The sequence below is a fragment of the Cydia pomonella genome, chromosome 7, assembly GCF_033807575.1.
Source record: "Cydia pomonella isolate Wapato2018A chromosome 7, ilCydPomo1, whole genome shotgun sequence".
Taxonomy (NCBI): domain Eukaryota; kingdom Metazoa; phylum Arthropoda; class Insecta; order Lepidoptera; family Tortricidae; genus Cydia; species Cydia pomonella.
Window position 1 is genome coordinate 10,929,678 of NC_084709.1, and position 18,633 is coordinate 10,948,310.

The window sequence follows — 18,633 nt, forward strand, 5'->3', positions numbered from 1 at the left end:
ACTAAATAGATTCTCGCAATTCAGTCCGACTCCGATCATATCAGTTTACAACCAGACGTCGCTCGCGCGTCGCATCGCTTTTCGTTGAAAATAGAGACGAAATTAATTTGAATTCCTTATATCTGCTAAATATCGAGCGAGATTCAAGGGAAAAAGTTTAATTACGTTGAGATTAGTGAAAGAGATAGAAATAAATCAAGAGAAGATTTAATGAATTAATTTAAAGTAGTGACCAAAACCGTCCAGGACTTATCGATAATTTTGCCTATTTCGACAGTTAATTGAAGATTACAAAAACAACAAATCGGACACGTCCTTGAGCACTGTAAAAAATTAAATAACCACCAGAAAAAAAGCATCTTAAAATAACCATCGATCAACGCTATTGCGTGTTTCTTTTGAAGTTAATACTGCATTTTTAGCTGAGACGTGATTGCAGACGATGATAAAAAAAACTGGAGGGGACTTATCGTTATTACGCTCTAAAGTTTGATTTATTATTCACGTGATGCAAATGTGTTATTGTAGTAAATTTCAACTTTTGTAACTACTTAGTCTGTCTTTAGATATTATTGTTATATAGTAAAATGTAAACGGCCCCTTGTTCCTCGTACATAACCGAGTTACATTACCAGCAATGTACAAGGAAAAAATATTCTTCGCACAAAACCGGGTAATGTATTAAGAAATATTTTTTCTTTGCACATTAACGATAACATTACCAGTTTTGTACGAGGATGTAAATATTCTTCCTATATTACTTGGTTTTGCTCAAAGAAACCTTTATTCCATGTACAAAACCAAGGAGGTTCTGCGAGTAAACAATAAATAAATAAATTGGCCAAGAGCATGTCGGGCCATGCTCAGTGTAGGGTCCTGTAGTTGCCCAATGAACTTAATCTATATATATTATTATTTAAATACATAAAACAAAATCGATCGATTTTTATTGATTTATATATCCATACCAAATTTCAGCTTCCTAGCACTAACAATCACAGAGCAAAGCCTCGGACAGACGGACGGACGGTCAGACATAGCGAAACTATAAGGGTTCCTAGTTGACTACGGAACCCTAATAAAAACCTAGTAACTGCTGCAGTTTAAAAACATTCACAAAACCTGAGTTGTCGATGTGAAACCGTGGACGCACCATACGCTTATATGTATTGACAAAACTTTCATGGACAGTACCCCTAGTGTAAATAAATTCGATTTTGAAACGTGACGTACGCGTTTGCGTTTAGTCTCATTTTGTATTGGATTTAGAAAGAGCGCGCCAAGCGGGACGTTTTGGAAACTCAAAATCCTATACAAAATGAGACTTAACGCAAACGCGTTCGTCACGTTATGATGTCGATAAAATTTACACTAGGGGTACTGTTAATGTTATGTCCTCTTTAGTAACAATTTTTAAAACAATTACATGTACACGGAATAAAGATTTCTTTGAGCAAAACCAAGTAATGTAGGAAGAATATTTACACCCTCGTACAAAACTGGAAATGTTAACGGTAATGTACAAATCAAAAATATTTCTTAATACATTACCCGGTTTTGTACGAAGAATATTTTTTCCTTGTACATTGCTGGTAATGTAACTCGGTTATGTACGAGAAACAAGGGTAAACGGTACGCAAATAAAGAATTGCCCATACCAATGCCACAGTTAAGTAGGCAGTGCAATTGAGTCATATAAGGCTTTCATAAATATTTGGCACTAAAAGCAAGATGTTTATGCCAGAATCGGCCACAGTTGCCAAGTTCTACAACTTGATGTGTGATACCTACTGAAGCTTAAGACCAGTACAGTAAAAGGAGAATTTAAAACATGGTTAATTATGAACGTTCAATAAAACATTACATATACATACCCAAAATACCACACGTGACATATATACTTACTCGAAAAACATTTCATTCGCATTAATCAAATGTTGTCGGTGTAACGTAGAATTTGTAGACATCGATTTGTAGAATGCGCTGTGGATGATATCTCTACTAATCTAAAAATAAGAGTTTGTAATTAAATTGTTATGAGATTTTTGACAATAATAAAATAAAATTATCATTAAAAAAAATTGTAGATCGAATTTACATTTCAGGAATCAGGAATGTTTATTCGAGAGCCCAGAGCTCTTTATTTGATATCCTGTCATCTATTCACGATTTAATTTGTATACGTTTTTGAACTGAAGTCTAGTATGATCTGACTCCGAGATTTGTAACAAGTACCCGTCACAGGAGGCCAGACTTCAAGCGGTGTGCAGCGGCTATTATGAATAGCCGCACTGAAGAGGCGTGGGTGTGGAATGCTGAATCAAATGTCGTCTGTTTATTGATGTGTGCTCTCTCTACCCAAGTGAATACTTAGGAACGGAATTATTTTGTTTATATAGATTCATGTTGCTGATTCTGAGATTGACGAGCATTTCAATAGGAGAAATAACGGACTGAATATACCTAGCCTTACGTATGAGCAAAGCTTATATTATAGGTTCATTCACTAAAGTTGGCACGAGTTTTATATGGGAATTTGGACATTTCAGTACACTCTCACGCCAGTTCTTATTAATTTACACAGACACTCTACTTTTCTTTGCACAGTTATCGAAACATGGAGACTTTTTTACGAGTTTCGATGTGTGTGGGTTGGTTTATAGTAGGTAGAAAATGCTTATCACAACCTCCCGATTTAAGAGGAAAGAGGACCGCCGATTCTCCATACAAACGTTGTCCCCATTTTCCTCTCTACTCTTTCGTCTTAATGCTCATCGGTCAGACCACATCTATATTTAATCCCACCGAAGCAGTGAAATTCGACAAATCACCATGCATGTTAGAATTGTTTCAGACAGACACAGGTGAAACTAAATAAATCTTTGTAATTGACACAAAAGTCTCGACTTTTTGTTTACCTCTTAATTTCATATTCACCATAGCGTGCATATTGCACTAAAACCATATCTCGACAATAAACTATACCAGTACATGGTATTTTTCTTGTTACTGCTTAGCTTAAAATTGCTATATTCGTGGCATCGTGGCTATGTTATTTGTCGCAATCACCATTGAATATCAAAGTACTCTAATGTTTAACGCTCAAATGCACTAAATCTATTCCACCTAACGTGCACACTTAAAGCTAGATTTCGACAATAATACACTACTTGCAACTGTTTGCACATTATCAATACCATGCATCCGACTTGTTTGTACGTATATTGTACTTGTTAATAAAATTACCATAGTCGTGATTATGTTATTTGTCTCATCGCGTGTCTCCCTCGTTGTGGCGACAGGCCGTGAATAGATGAAGGTCGAATCAATGTGTCTATTCGGAAAGAGCTCTAATGGCATGCCCTATTGATCTGCCTAATGCTTTCTGACAGCAACCAATAAACACGAACAGTTTATTCAAAATCCATTAAGGTTCTTGCTAAGGACAAAATATCGATTTATATTGATTATTTTAGACACTTTGCACGCATGGCTTCCGCAGCCGGTTGTGTCAATTAGGAAAAGGTCTGTAAATAGTAAATCACGTACTTCTTAATTGAATATATTGGCAAGTATTTTTTTAATTAAAATCTGTTCTATGGTATAACGACTATTTTGAAGGTTGTAGCTAAGTGTTTCATTCGGCTATCATCTCATCTCACTACATAACAACATTGTCAATTGTCTCAAAAACCATATCTCAACAAAGCCATAATACTAAACTTGCAAACCGTTGTCAAGTTTCTGTTTGACCCAATGCCCCCAATGGTTGACGGGTAGCGTCTGGTAGAGTATTTCAAAGCATTAAGTACGCCATGTGGCCCATGTGTGAAGTTTAAATAAATAAAATAAACCGCAATCCCAAGCGACACAAGTAAATATCCAACAAGCGATTTACAAAGAATATAACTGACACCGTATAACCGCGCCGCACACCATTGTAGCCCGGCAACAACCAATACAATATATGCCCTAGAGCATTAATTCAGAGATACTGCGTAGTACACGAGACGCAATACGAGTATTGTGCACCTATACAGCAATGATACCATTATCTATTGTGTGTGCTCTTGACGTGTCTTGACCCAGCTCTGGTTGGGGTAGGATTATCAAACAAGTCTGGGATATGAATGGATTACATTGCCCGCTTACGTGCGGTGACTGGATGGACTGGAATTATTTGTATGAATCTGTTTGTTCAAATTGCATGTACATCTCAGTCTGAAAGCTCGAAACTGCTGGATCGATTTTAATTCAATTATTAACAACATGCATTATATATTTTGCGATTGGCAATTTATGTTGGCAACAACAAAAATATATCCCCTGATATACCTGGTCTTAATTTTGTAGACGGCTCAAAAGAATCAATATTTTTTTTGCAAATTGAGCTTAACACACGGCGGGGTACTAGTAGCAAAAAGGAATGAAGGTTAGTAAGGTTACCGAATAGGTCTAATTTCGACTTTAAAATACCTTGCCCTTCAAGAGTTTCCCATACCGTTCCAGTAGCGGCATCGATTTTTCATAAAGCCCCTGGCACGTTGCCAAGTGTAAGGTTACGTTCGATTGTCGAGGATCTGGCAACTTGCCTACTGGCACGACAAATTTCTGTAAAATAGGTCTTAAAGCTCGACTTTAAATTAGTCTCGCGTACAGTTATTGCTGTTTTGGAAATCGTGTCGGCAGTTACTTTTTATCCATTGTTATGCGGATGGAAAATACGACCCGTTCGAGAAATAAAAAATCTAGAACATCGAACTGCTATACGAGAACACATTTTTTTTAACATTTTTTTTCTTATTAGATAAGATAGGTCTACGGCTAAGTATTTACGTGTCATACACGTAATTATAAAAAGCTGCCTCGGAATCTAGACAGCAAGCATAATAAATCATACAATAAAACCGATCCGTAGGTTGACAATCTTAACCAAATACAAATTGGTACCTTTTGCCTAGGACCGGCGCATGTCTTTAGTTCTAAATGCACAAAAAAAGTTGAGCTACGGCGTTAAATCAGTGCAAATCACTTTTCGCTTTATTTTTCAGTGTATTCTTTATATGAGTTGTAAGAATCCCTAGTAGACCTCTTACACGTATACCTATTATATAATATATATTACCTACAGTCTACAATATATATAAGCAATTTTCTTCCATAATATTAGAAATTTGTTATCATATTTCATTATTGGAAAAACCATTCAGGCAAAATATCTTCAAAGGAATATCGAAATATATTTGCAGAGCCAGCCATGAATAAATTCTATAGGTAAGTACATTTAGTTGTCCCAGAAAGAGGGTAATGACTACTACATGTGTATGAATCTATTTTTCCTCGGCATGCTCGGTTTTCAAACGGTTTGGCAGTTTTTAACATATGACATTAAATGGAGAGATTGTGCCTACTTAAGTTATGTTTTACATGAAATTGTGATAAACCGAGTGAAATTCCAGCATGCTAAAAGTTATAACAGTCACACCCATGAACCGACCCAACTTATGTAAAGACAAAGAGTGCGGTGATGGATAGATTTTTGTTTTTTTTACAAAAGGTGTCAGTTAATGGCACAGTTGGTTGCTAACCGAACTTATCTGTTTTAACTTTCTCCTCCGAGCTAGATCGGGAAGTTACTTTTATAAAAAAAAAATTGATGCGTTGGTCATGGCGTCGGCTAGGTTCTTTGTGACTCCTACTTTTTAACTTTTTACTTGTTTGACGATAAGGAGGATGATGATCGGGTTGTAAAAAGAATTCAGAATTGTTCATGGCTCATCGTTGACTAAATTCAGGAAAATTATCACGACTTCAAGAACATCAATCACGAATGTCAAGCAGTAGGACGTCTCGGGTAAGAAGTTAAGAAGCGTATAAGAATGAAGGCATACCTCAGCTGTGCGCAGTAGTACTGATGCGGAATGGCAACAAGCACACCAGCGCCGTCGCCGGTGTCGTTGTCACAGGCGCACGCGCCGCGGTGCTCCATGCGCTTAGCGAGCGTTTCGGCATCTCGGACGATCTATTAAAAGTAAATTATAGACTTAACAAAGGGATGAAAATGGTCCCGAGTTAAACACTCTACTTTTCATTTCGAATACGAGGAAAGTAAAATATGACTTGACATAACTAATTATAACCTTGTATAGTATTTCTTGAGGGTACTTTCAATTAACTATTTAGATAAAAGTATCATCATTTATGACCACAGTTATCCCTCATATAAAAGCTTGGGCAATTACAAGGTTAAGCTATAAACGCCAAGAAAGTCTCGATTTGTCACGAATTGTCATGCCCACAGCGCAAGGCAAAACAAGTGTATTTTAAAGAAGTGTAAAATAAAATAAATACATAATATCTTCAATAATTCTAACAATAACCGCCTAAACTAAACAAACAAAATTCAGTGGGGGTCTCGCAAAAATGCGTCAAAAAAGAGAATTGGACAGAACTTAATGGTGGGAGTACATACATATGAATGCAGGTACAAGCTGAAAAAACAGAAAAAAATGAAGAGGGGCGTGTTACATCTTCCTTGACGGCTCTACTGACCTTATTATTCTGAACTCCAATTCGTAGTTGAACTCAGGGCCGGATTTAGGGGAGGGCAACCGGGGCTACTGCCCCGGGCCTCCACAAAAGAGGGGCCCCCCACAATAGAGAATTCGGTAAATTTACCATTATATTTGGAAAAAATTTGGGGCCAGGGGGCCTCCACTCCTTTATTGCCCGAGGCCTCCAGACCTCTAAATCCGGCATTGGTTGAACTAAAACTACTTATATTTTATGACCGTTTGTTCTGTAGTTAGATAGGATTAAAGAGAAAAGAAATATAATAAAGGCAATAGAAAATAGAAGAGCGGTATTAATTGGACATCTGCTACGACAAGATCTGTTCCTTAAGAACATCATAGAAGGTAAAATAGAGGGAAAGAGAAAAAGTGGAAGACCGAGAAAGAAATATTTCAACCAAATAAAAGAAAAGGTTCAGGTCGTGTCATACCAGGAGGTTAAGGAGTTGGCACAGGACCGGACGAGTTGGAGATTGCTCCACCGACAAGCTCTTAAATATGAAGAAGTTCTGTAGTCAGGCCAGTTAGGATCCTGACGGACATCAGTGTTAGTTTATCGTAACCACTAGATAATCTTATCTATAGACCCTGGCGGTGCAGTTTTTACAATTCTTCTGTTAATTTCCCGGAGATTCCGTATCAATTACATAAATTGCTTCGTTAATGCGTACGTAATGATAATTAAACCAAGATTGATAGCACTGCTTATAGTGGTCATAAAATATGTAGTTATAAATCCTATCTTGTTGGTACAGTCGCCATCAGATATATCGTAGCGGCCAAGGTGCTCACAAATATCTGAACACGCCTCTATTGAGCGTTACACGTTAGACAAGTTAGAGTGCGTGTTCAGATGTTTTTGAACACTTCGGCCACTCCGATATATCTGATCGCGAATGTACTATATCTTCTACTTTTGACAAATTGAAACAAAGCTTCCTATGCCAAAAATGTAAAACTTGTAGAAGCATGGGCATGGCCACCATCAACAACTGGCAGTTTTTCCTCAACAATTAATACACTCAAAATCGTTAAAAACGAATCCCTATGTACACGATTTCAAAAGTGCCAACTCACTTTATGGGTCCGTTTCCCGTCGATAGCAACCACAAATCCGACGCCACAGGCCTCGTGCTCGTTCTGGGGGTCGTACAAGCCTTGCTTGGGTGGTCCTTCCCACTCCATACCTGGAATATAACATCAATTAACTCGGTGGCACTGGTCAGGCAAGACACAAGGTTGTACAAACAGCAACACTCTTAAACTCTTAACTGTATATCGGTGGAAGTAAGTAAGTAAGTAAGTAATTTATTTGCATAAAATAGTGTACAGTAAGATGGTCAATAGGTAGGTACAATTTGGTTCAACCATTTTGCCTTAAGAAGGCGTGCAAATATTAAGAACTATCTAAGTATTTATACATATAGTACATTAATTAATTCTTAAACAAATATTTTAACTATACAATTATTACATAATATGGACCACATGCCTTTTGTAATAAGCACCACCGATGATCAGTTAACAGTGTGGGTGATGGTACCAAACTAAGAATTTCCCCACACTAGCGTTTCCCGAGCGTCGTCGTCTAGTCTACTCTGTCTAGGCAACGGTGGCGCAACTGCGCAGCGACACCATTTTCCACAGCACTGACTGGTGGATGGCATTTGGTATCCTTTTAAATATAATCTCTGTTTATAATAGTCGATTTTTTATAATATTCAAACTTAATTAACTAATAACTACTATGTAAGTATGTAGGGCTTAACATTGCTTGCAGATGGGACATATAAACTTTGATTGAAGATGGTTTCATAATTTAACAATTTGTTTTCGTCCTAGCTCTGACCATTGACCTACAAATAATACTTATCAGAAGTTCAATGGCAACTAAAGATAAACATTGCACAACATTATACATAAAACAGCTTCCACTCTGATAAAAATAAATGAGATCAAAGAAATATAATTACTATGTAATATGTGAGTAACTTACCTATTATAAAAGATATACAATAATATGTGTCCATCAGTCACTTACTTTACAAAGAAAGAAGGTAATATTGTGTTATGCAACAAACAGCTTATAAAGTTTACTAGCAGTTGAGATATCATAAAATATAAGTATACAAAAAAAATTACATACATAATAATAAAATACACAAAAAAAATTGGTGTGAAATTTAAGAGCAAATGTGACCGAAACGGCACTAGCGATAAGGACGAGATTTGGTTGTATCTTTATATGAATAATCTGTCAAGGACACGCAAAATAGGCGCCAGTCGTGGAGTTGCGGAAAATCGCCCGTATACAATACAATACAATCGGTCAAGGCGTCCTTATGGCAAGCGACAAATTGGGACGTTTTGCCGGTTTCGGTCACAAATAACCAAACAAATAACCAAAACAGCTTCCACTCTGATAAAAATAAATGAGATCAAAGAAATATAATTACTATGTATGTAATATGTGAGTAACTTACCTATTAAAAAGATATACAATAATATGTGTCCATCAGTCACTTACTTTACAAAGAAAGAAGGTAATATTGTGTTATACAACAAACAGCTTATAAAGTTTACTAGCAGTTGAGATATCATAAAATATAAGTATACAAAAAAATTACATACATTATAATAAAATACACAAAAAAAAATGGTGTGAAATTTAAGAGCAAATGTGACCGAAACGGCACTAGCGATAAGGACGAGATTTGGTTGTATCTTTATATGAATAATCTGTCAAGGACACGCAAAATAGGCGCCAGTCGTGGAGTTGCGGAAAATCGCCCGTATACAATACAATACAATCGGTCAAGGCGTCCTTATGGCAAGCGACAAATTGGGACGTTTTGCCGGTTTCGGTCACAAATAACCAATCAATCGTCATATTACTCACTTTAACCGGCTTGCCTGACTTGCTCTCTCGTGCGCGACTCCATACATCTAGTCCGACTTCAAGTATGGAGTAGCGCGCGAGACAACAGTCCGCAAGGCATACTAGCTGGTCTGTTCGACACATTGCTTCCGACACAGTGCCATAATGGCACTTTCACAATATCTACACTTAAATCCATTCTTATCAGTAAAAAGCCTTGTCTTATCAAGGGTGACAAATGATGTTGACAGATGCAGGCGCTGCATCAAGCCAAATTTTCCATGCCTCGTTGTTTCTATGTGATGACATGTCTTATAAACTAAGATTAATAACCCTTCAGCTGGCATACATCAATTTGAGTTGTTGGAATAATATACTCAAAATTATCTGAACACACACTCTAACACCTTGTTGGCTGCTCTAATACGAGTATGTGATTGTAACACAGTAGTTTATAATGGAACAAAACTCATACATGAGTTCTGTCACCAACTCAGTCTATCTGGGTCTTTAGTATAATCCGCCTCTATACTATTGAAACTATACTACATTCATACGTGCTCTCTCTCCTTATAATATAAAAGATTCCTTTAATATTTAAATCATTCTTTATTGATTTGGCTGCATAAGTGTTAATGACTAGGATTCACTTTTATTACCAATTTGCTTTAGCACACTACTTCGTCTGTGAGGAATTTGTCATTTGGGAGGCTTTTTGTTTAATTTAGATTTGAAGTCAAGTTTGGTACCATTTTCAACTAACTCAAAGATGTAGAGTAGATTTACTCTAATCAGTTCAGCAGTTATTGATTCCCAGTGATCGGAACTATGGGAGTAAAACTTTAACTTGTTAAGCGGACATAAAATAGTGCATACAACCTAAAAATATTAATGTCCATAGGGATAGGAATAGTATAGTACTTACAGCCATAAAAATATTTACATTCATAGATATTCGAATATTTTTAAGGCTATAAGCACTCTTTTTACGTCCGCTTGATAAGTTTTGTTAAAGTTTTACTCCCATAGTTCCGATTACTGTTGCGTCCCCATAAAAACTTCCACCCCCTAAAAGGATGTTTTCAGGGATAAAAACTATTCTTTATCTTGCTTCACAACTCAAACAACCTCCATAACATATTACATATACATTGGTTCAGTTCTTCCACCCTCCTTTTCACTCTCTTAAAGAGATGATTTCTGGGATAAAAACTATCCTATGTCCTTCCCAAATTATCTCTACACTCTTCTTCTTTTCATCCTGTTACCCCCTGCTGGGGTGTAGGGCTCGAACCATTTTCTTCCACTGACTCCGGTCCTGGGCAGCTTGGGTAATCTCCTCCCACCCCATCCCCAATACACCCAACTCTTGCTCCATGGAACGGCGCCAAGTAGATTTAGAGCGACCATGTTTCCGTTTTCCGGGCATCTTCCAGGTCAGGGCCACCTTGGATAGGTGGGTGTCAGGCTTTCTGAGGATATGACCAATCCAATGCCATTTGCGCGTTTGGATCTCCTTATGTACGGGTGCTTGTCCGGTTATTCTCCATAAGTGAGCGTTTGTGATCCAGTTAGGCCAAAAGATGTGCAGAATTTGCCTCTACACTAATTCCAACTAAATCAGTTCAGTGGTTTAAGCATTAAAAGGTAACATAAAGACACACTTGCGCATTTATGATATTAGTATGGATATATGTCGACTGGTCAGGCCTAGTTGGTAGTGACCCTGCCTATGAAGCAGTTGGTCCCGGGTTCAAATCCTGGTATGGGTATTTATTTGTGTGATGAATGCAAATATTTGTTCCTGAGTCATGGGTGTTTTCTATGTATTTAAGTATTTATAAATATTTATATATTATATATATCGTTGTCTAAGTACCCACAACACAAGCCTTAATGAGCTTACTGTGGGACTTGGTCAATTTGTGTAATTATGTCCTATAATATTTATTTATTTATTTATTTTATTTTAGATATGGATGTATAACTCTGAAACTACTGGACCAATACAGCTGTGGCTTTCACAGATATGTAAGTTTCCCTGAGATTTTAGTATAAGGTCAATTTGGAGAGGACCAGTATATAAAATGTATTGCAGGGAAGAACTTTCATATTTGTCTCATACAGAGTCAGAATGGAAGAGCTCCTGCTGTACCGACCTTCTGTATGTGGATTATCCTGTAAAAATGCAATAATTAAAAGCGACAAAAGGCCTAGTACATGGTGTTCTCCACATTGACCTTAGTAAGGGCCACTTGCACCAATCACTAACCTTAGGTTAACCGGTTAAAACTAGATTTACCATGGTTACCAGTACAATTTGACACTGGGTTAACAGTTTAACAGGTTAACCCCAGGTCAGTGGGATTGTGCAAGTGGCCCTAATAGGATTAAGGAAAATATGATTTTCACGTGAACATATGAAAGAGGAACATGAAAGATAGGTAGTAGTGGTTTGTCACTAGTCACTACAATAATCAGTTACATGTAAATTTAGGAAAATATCAAACAGTCTGGAGGCTGACAATCAATAATATTTTAATAACAACTTAACCTTGCTAAAGGAGTTTAGGTACTCAAAACAGAACAAATCATTATATAGATAAAATAATTAGACATACACTGTATGTGCAGACTGTATTGATTCAGTGATTCTAAAAGTTTTGTATGATACATGGATCTTAGGGTGGTATTCCACCTAATTTCTTGGTCCAATGTGCATTGCGTCCCACTCATTAAGCGAAATGTGAGACGCAAATACAAATTGGACAGAAGGAATACCATCCTTAACAGTGGTCTCAAAATTACAGCCTAATTTACTGCCAATTTTTAGGGGTCCCTAAGTGACCATCTGCCTGCGTCATAAGCAGAATTTGTCAGTGAATGAAGTAAAAAGTAAACTATATAATAACAACTGGCTGCACTTCACCCCTGTAACACGTATGCACTCTACACGTGGCTACCAGGCAGCCCAGAGTTCAGACTATATTTATTACCACACAAAAATCCGAAACCTCACCTTAGAGTAAACGCAAAAAAGCTGAAAGACTTTGTTTGCTGAAACCACTTCCCAACGATCACTATTTCACTGACAAGTAAGATGAAATCACGAAAGAAATAATATATAATTTATATTTTCAATTGATACACTAAAAGCCGGCGATGCGTAGTGACCTTTCTACTGTGGACTACGGCAGCCGGTGGAGCGCGATTGACTGAAAAAAAGACGAAATGTCAGAATTAGCAACGCTTCCCATTGGCTGATAAGGTTTGGTATATGTTACCAGCCTATATGTGTAAAAACTACTATTGTTTTTATATAGAGTTAAGTGCCAATTACATCCACACTTTATCAGGCCAGGGGGCCTACCGCGAAAACCGAAAGTCACAATTGGCGGGGATCTTTCTTTTTTACTGTCACTAACACGTGATTAGAGTGACAGAGAAAAATGCCAGCAATTGACGAATTTCGATTTTCCCGGTAGCCGCCCTGCAGTGATTTTGATAACAGATTGTGCAAGTGTTCTTTTAAACGTTCAACTTCTATGAAATTATGACGTATAAATAACACTTGCACAGTCTGTGCTATCAAAATCGCAGAGAGTTATCTTGATCTAACTCTACCTACATCCGAACTATGCTGAAATTACAGTTTAAAGGGTCTAGCAAGCTAAGCTAAGAAGATTGGCCCCCGCAAGGGATTTGGTTGTAATTTGAGGTGCAGTAGTGGCAGGTCCTAAGAACACTGTATGCGTAATATTAGCCTTCGATCTTCTTTTGTTTCAGACTTATCCACGAAAATGTCAAAAAATCAAGGTAATTTTTAAACTGTTATTGCAGTTAAACCAAGCAAGCGAGAGCAACCAAATAAATTCAGAATTAAGGAACATAAAATGGGGTTTATAATGCATATTATTACAGACATTCATTTCCTTGAACTTGGATGAAAAAAATAATGTAATTTTTTTTTTGCTCCATTTTTTTGCCACTTCTCGCGGAGACACAACTATCAAAAAAATTACTTGATAAGCCACAATTGTTAACTACGTGTCCATTTAAAAACATTTGAAAAATCATGGTGCGTCATGTCAAAAAAAAAACAATTACGAAGATATGTTTGCTATATCATATTATATCAATAGAGTAGTAGCTACGATACTGAACAAAAGAGGAAGTTATACTACAGACACATTTGCCACTAGGTAGTAGGTACTACTCTATTGATATAATATGATGTAGTGAACTTATGTTCGTAATTGTTTTTTTTTAATATGACGCACCATGATTTTTCAAAATGTTTTTAAATGGATACGTAGTAAACAAATGTGGCTTATCACGTAATTTTTTTCATATTTGTGTCTCCGCGAAAAGTGGCAAAAAAATGGAGCAGAAAAAAATTACATTATTTTTTCATCCAAGTTCAAGGAAATGAATGTCTGTAAAAATATGCATTATAAGCCCCATTTTATGCTCCTTAATTCTGAATTTATTTGGTTGCTCTCGCTTGCTTGGTTTAGCTGCAATAACAGTTTAAAAATTACCTTAATTTTTTGACATTTTCGTGGATAAGTCTGAAACAAAAGAAGATCGAAGGCTGATATTACGCATACAGTGTTCTTAGAACCTGCCACTACTGCACCTCAAATTACAACCAAATCCCTTGCGGGGGCCAATCTTCTTAGCTTAGCTTGCTAGACCCTTTATTGTGATAATCTAGACTAAGACAAGTTGGCAGCGATTTTGATAGCTCTGACAGCCCAAGTATTATTTTAAACGTCAAACATCTATGATCATGTTATTTAGCCTAAAGACATGTTATTTTAAAAAATCGATAACTTTCTTTCTGCTAATAGCATCTGCAACGATTTTTTATATTTTATAAAAATAAAAAACGAAGAAGTTTTTAATTACACTATAGTTATGTGCTGTTATTTATAATAAAATAATAATTAAGAATACACAAAGTTGACCCAATGAAAAATTACAGATATTTAATAGAAAGTATTTTTTTTTTATCTAAAGCAATAACATATTATTTTTTTGTACTTAATTTAAAGTAGTAAACTTAATGAGCTTTCAAATTATACCAGAGGGCCTACCGCGAACCACGTTCGACGTGTTACCTCTCTGTCGCACTTGTAAAATCGCACGTACGTGTTGCCTTCCTGTCACACTTACGTACGAATTTACAAGTGAGACAGAGAGGCAACACGTCGAACGTGGTACGCGGTAGGCACTCAGGTGCTAATATGCCTTAGTAGACCCACATACATGTAACTTAGGAATGGTACTTCGACTTAAATTTGTTTTGTAGGTGATAGTGCATCTTTGGTATTTTAAATCAACGGTAAAAATATAGCATAATAAAATATTATGATCTGATTTTTAATACATTAAATGCTTGCACTTGTTATTTCAATCACTCGTTTACTCATGGCTTTGCCAAAAATGCCATTTTAAATGAAAACATAATTTGTATGACGGGAAGTACTTATTAATTTATTATTGCTATAAACATTCGAAACATCCGCTTCAACATGGGAACCCGCTGTTTTCAGAAAGACTCCAAAAATTAAACGGTTGTAAAATGTAAATTAAAGCTACAGGAAAGGTGTTTAGTTTACATAAGCAAAGCCGTCTGATTCAGGTAATAAATGAAACGTAGATTAGAAATATAATAGTTTTTGGTGTATTACATAATTAAAATGAAACTAAAGCCTGACCAGTAATATATGATCACGCGCCATATTGCGGAATTTCATTGGAACTAAATTTTTCATACTAAACTAGACTGTCACCCCATATATGAGAATAACAGCGCCCTCTTGACAATGATCATATATCTCTGGTCGGGCTTTATGTAACTAACATTTCAAATTCTCCTTTAATTTTAAATTCAACCTTATTTGACTTAATTTTAAAGTTCAACATTTTTCCCTATTTTATCTTCATTTGTACAAATGAAACCTACTATAAGTATGTGAAACAAGATGGCAACATTGGTGTAAACGTCATTCTAATGCATTCTCATTCGGGTCGTTTGCGTAACTTCCGCTTTAAGTAAGAGGGTGTTTACACTAACCGCTGTTCTTCTCTTCTCAAGAATATAATAGGTTTGTTTCCAATTTTTTGAAACGCTTGTATTACGTTCTACATTAACTAAAAGTTGCCCTAAAATTCAACTTTTAAATTAAAAACGGCTTTAAATATGTTAAATTAACAAAATATATTTTGACAGATGCTTTCGCGCCCAAAAAGCTCTTTGAAAATTGTGTGACGTCACAGTTTACGGTTTGACACATAACTACATACATACGTAGAAGATACGAACTGTCAACTGACATTTGTCATTTGTTGTTTATCGCCTAACTGTCAACAGTGTCAATCCGAGAGTTGTGACGTCAACAGAATCTTCAATGATGTTTCGAGTTTGGTCACGTGACGTGTGCCAAAAGATATTTAAATTCAATATTTACAAACATATGGTCATTACAGGTACAGGTCCCCTAAAAGTAGTTTAACATGTTCCTATAATCCAAAAGAATTTATTGGGATACAATTCTGCCCTAAGATTTGTAGATGGAAACAACCCTATTGAGTAAGATTACTGATTCCAATAATGTAACTTTGTGAATCCAGTATTTTCTAAATATAATAATGATTATTTTTCTCCTCCTAGCCTAGTCTATAATAACCCTGCCTACAAAGCAGGAGGTCCCGGGTCCGAATCCTGATAAGGACATTTATTTCTGTGATTATCACGTCTATTTGTTTCTGAGTTATGGATCCCTAATATTTATCTATATAAGTATATTATTATGTATATCGTCGCCTAGTACCAATAGGGATGATGACACATGTTGAATTTTATAATAAAATCTAGTAAAATAGATAGAAAATAAGCAATTCATCAGAAATTATTCTGATTGTAGTAGATATTAAAATAATATATGAAAATGATAATAATTGCGGGATCTGACAGTTTCAAAATTAAATGTTTTTTAATTTCCAAAAAGGAGTAAAGTAAGAGTGCTTAAAGCCATTTGATTCCTTACATTTTATCCAAAAAAATATTCAAACATAAAAGAAAAATTTCACCGACAAAATCGCAATTTTCCTGTTTTTCATGTTTCTGAATGGGCTCTCAGTGACGGTGACGTCACGATCACTCATCGTTTTGTTAGGAGCGTGTCGGTAGTGAAGTACGACTGTCGAACTTTGACTATAATTTTTGACTTTTGTTTTGCTTTAATGCAATGGGTCCCACATAATATATACATTTATACATTTGCTCCTAAAAACAAACCTGATCGAAAGATACCATTAATAAAAAAATTGCATCTAGTACAAGTTTTGCCTAGTTTGGGGCTACGGGGCTAGATCGGTCTGTTTAATGAATATATTACTAACGGCTCTTTTATTCTTATCAACTTTTTTAAAATTAGTTATAAGTTAATCTGGTGATTAAAACCAGAATCGCAATATTTTTGGGAACATACGTATTTATTTTTATATTTTGATTTCATATTAACACAGTCTAATTAAAGGCCAGTCCGAGGGGACAATTTTCGCCCAATCTGATTAAATTTTAGGTAAATCTTTCAATTGATCAGCCCTTAACTTGAACACAAGGTAAAAATTTAGAAACTGTTATAAGTACACACTTCTTAACAATTAGTACTTGATGATCCACAATCAAATTTAACACCTTTATATTGTGGGCGCCACTTTCTACTTGAAATGTCAAATTTTGAACTGAGAAAACTACATTTCCATTAACGTCCACCGTTAGTTAAGTTCAGTCGCGTTGCATGTTTGCATCATTACATTCACTTTGGTAGCGATTCATTCATTCAATCCAACTTCGAGTTCCGGTCAGCCAAACTGTCAGTTACTTATTTTCGCGCGAAAGTGGAGGGCGACTCGTGCGCAGCTACTTTGCTCGTTAGTTTATTTACGAAAGACATTCTCGTTTATGCAATGCTTGCATAAACCCTAGAATACTTCAGTGTAAAAAATTGTGTAACGTGTTGTTTCTCTCCAACTGATTTTACAGTGTTTAGTGCTATTACATTTCTAAACGGTTTAAAAGTTTTTATTAATTTTCAAAGGAGTGTTTACAAATCACCAGAATGAGTTTGAGTCGTTTACGTAGTGTCGTTAGGGCCGACATGGTGAAAGTTTCTTCTACAAGCGCGTTGGTGTCGAAATTACGGGGACCTTGTTCGGGAAGGGACTTGAGCACATCAGAGGCCCACTGCGTCACGATTGCTCAACACACACCGAAGCCTGATTGGAACCGCGCAGTGAGCGAAGCAGAGAAAATTGTGGGATACCCAACTTCTTTTCTTAGTCTGCGATGGGTTATGAGTGATGAAATTGCGAATGTCGCTTTGCACTTGCGAAAATTAGTGGGAAGCAATCATCCCTTATTGAAAACTGCCAAGTGAGTATAGAAACACACGCCAACGTACTGTGTATTATTTGAAGTCTAAATTAATTCGTTCAATAAATTGTACTGATGAAATTTTATGTATTTATGGCGTTAATCATAAACGCATTACTGGCCTGAATTAGCTACGAATCGTTTGTATCTGTCTGTCATTTTGACTTCTGTATTTGTCAGAAAGGGATAAAACATCTTCTTCTTCCTCGCGTTGTCCCGGCATTTTGCCACGGCTCATAGGAGCCTGGGGTCCGCTTGACAACTAATCCTAAGATTTGGCGTAAACACTAATTTTTACGAAAGCGACTGGGTTAACCCAGCGGGTAAACTAGGCATTGTTGGGATTAGTCCGGTTTCCTCACGATGTTTTCCTTCACCGAAAAGCGGCTGGTAAATATCAAATGATATTTCGTACATAAGTTCCGAAAAACTCATTGGTACGAGCCGGGGTTTGAACCCGCGACCTCCGGATTGCAAGTCGCACGCTCTTACCGCTAGGCCACCAGCGCTTCAGAAAGGGAGAAAGGGATAAAACATAATTTAACTAAATCAGGCCCGTAAAGTTTTTGTGAATAAGGGGGTAAATCTTTAACTGTTGGTTGCGCACTGTAACCTAAAGAACACGCGCAAGACTCGCAACATTTTCCTAAAATTTAAACCGAACATAAATAAAGTACCTACCTAATCATACTAGATTGACCTTATTCGGTAATGTCTTAACTGTTTTTTTCCACGAT

General features: G+C 36.4%; 2 protein-coding genes across 2 annotated transcripts in view; one reads left to right on the plus strand and one right to left on the minus strand.

Moving 5' to 3' along the window:
• Positions 1-12,668, minus strand: part of LOC133519800 (uncharacterized) — a 96,425-nt gene extending 83,757 nt beyond the window's left edge. Inside the window, exons 1-3 of the mRNA XM_061853910.1 lie at positions 12,470-12,668; positions 7,650-7,759; positions 5,892-6,022 (exon numbers count right to left, since the gene is read on the minus strand). Of these exons, the coding sequence (XP_061709894.1) occupies positions 5,892-6,022; positions 7,650-7,757 (239 nt within the window). The 5' untranslated portion in view covers positions 7,758-7,759; positions 12,470-12,668. The remainder of the gene's footprint in view (positions 1-5,891; positions 6,023-7,649; positions 7,760-12,469) is intronic.
• A 4,670-nt stretch (positions 12,669-17,338) lies between these two features.
• LOC133519801 (all trans-polyprenyl-diphosphate synthase PDSS2) overlaps positions 17,339-18,633 on the plus strand; it is a 37,005-nt gene continuing 35,710 nt past the window's right edge. The window contains 1 exon segment of the mRNA XM_061853911.1: positions 17,339-17,896. Coding sequence (XP_061709895.1) covers positions 17,583-17,896 — 314 coding nt within the window. The 5' untranslated portion in view covers positions 17,339-17,582.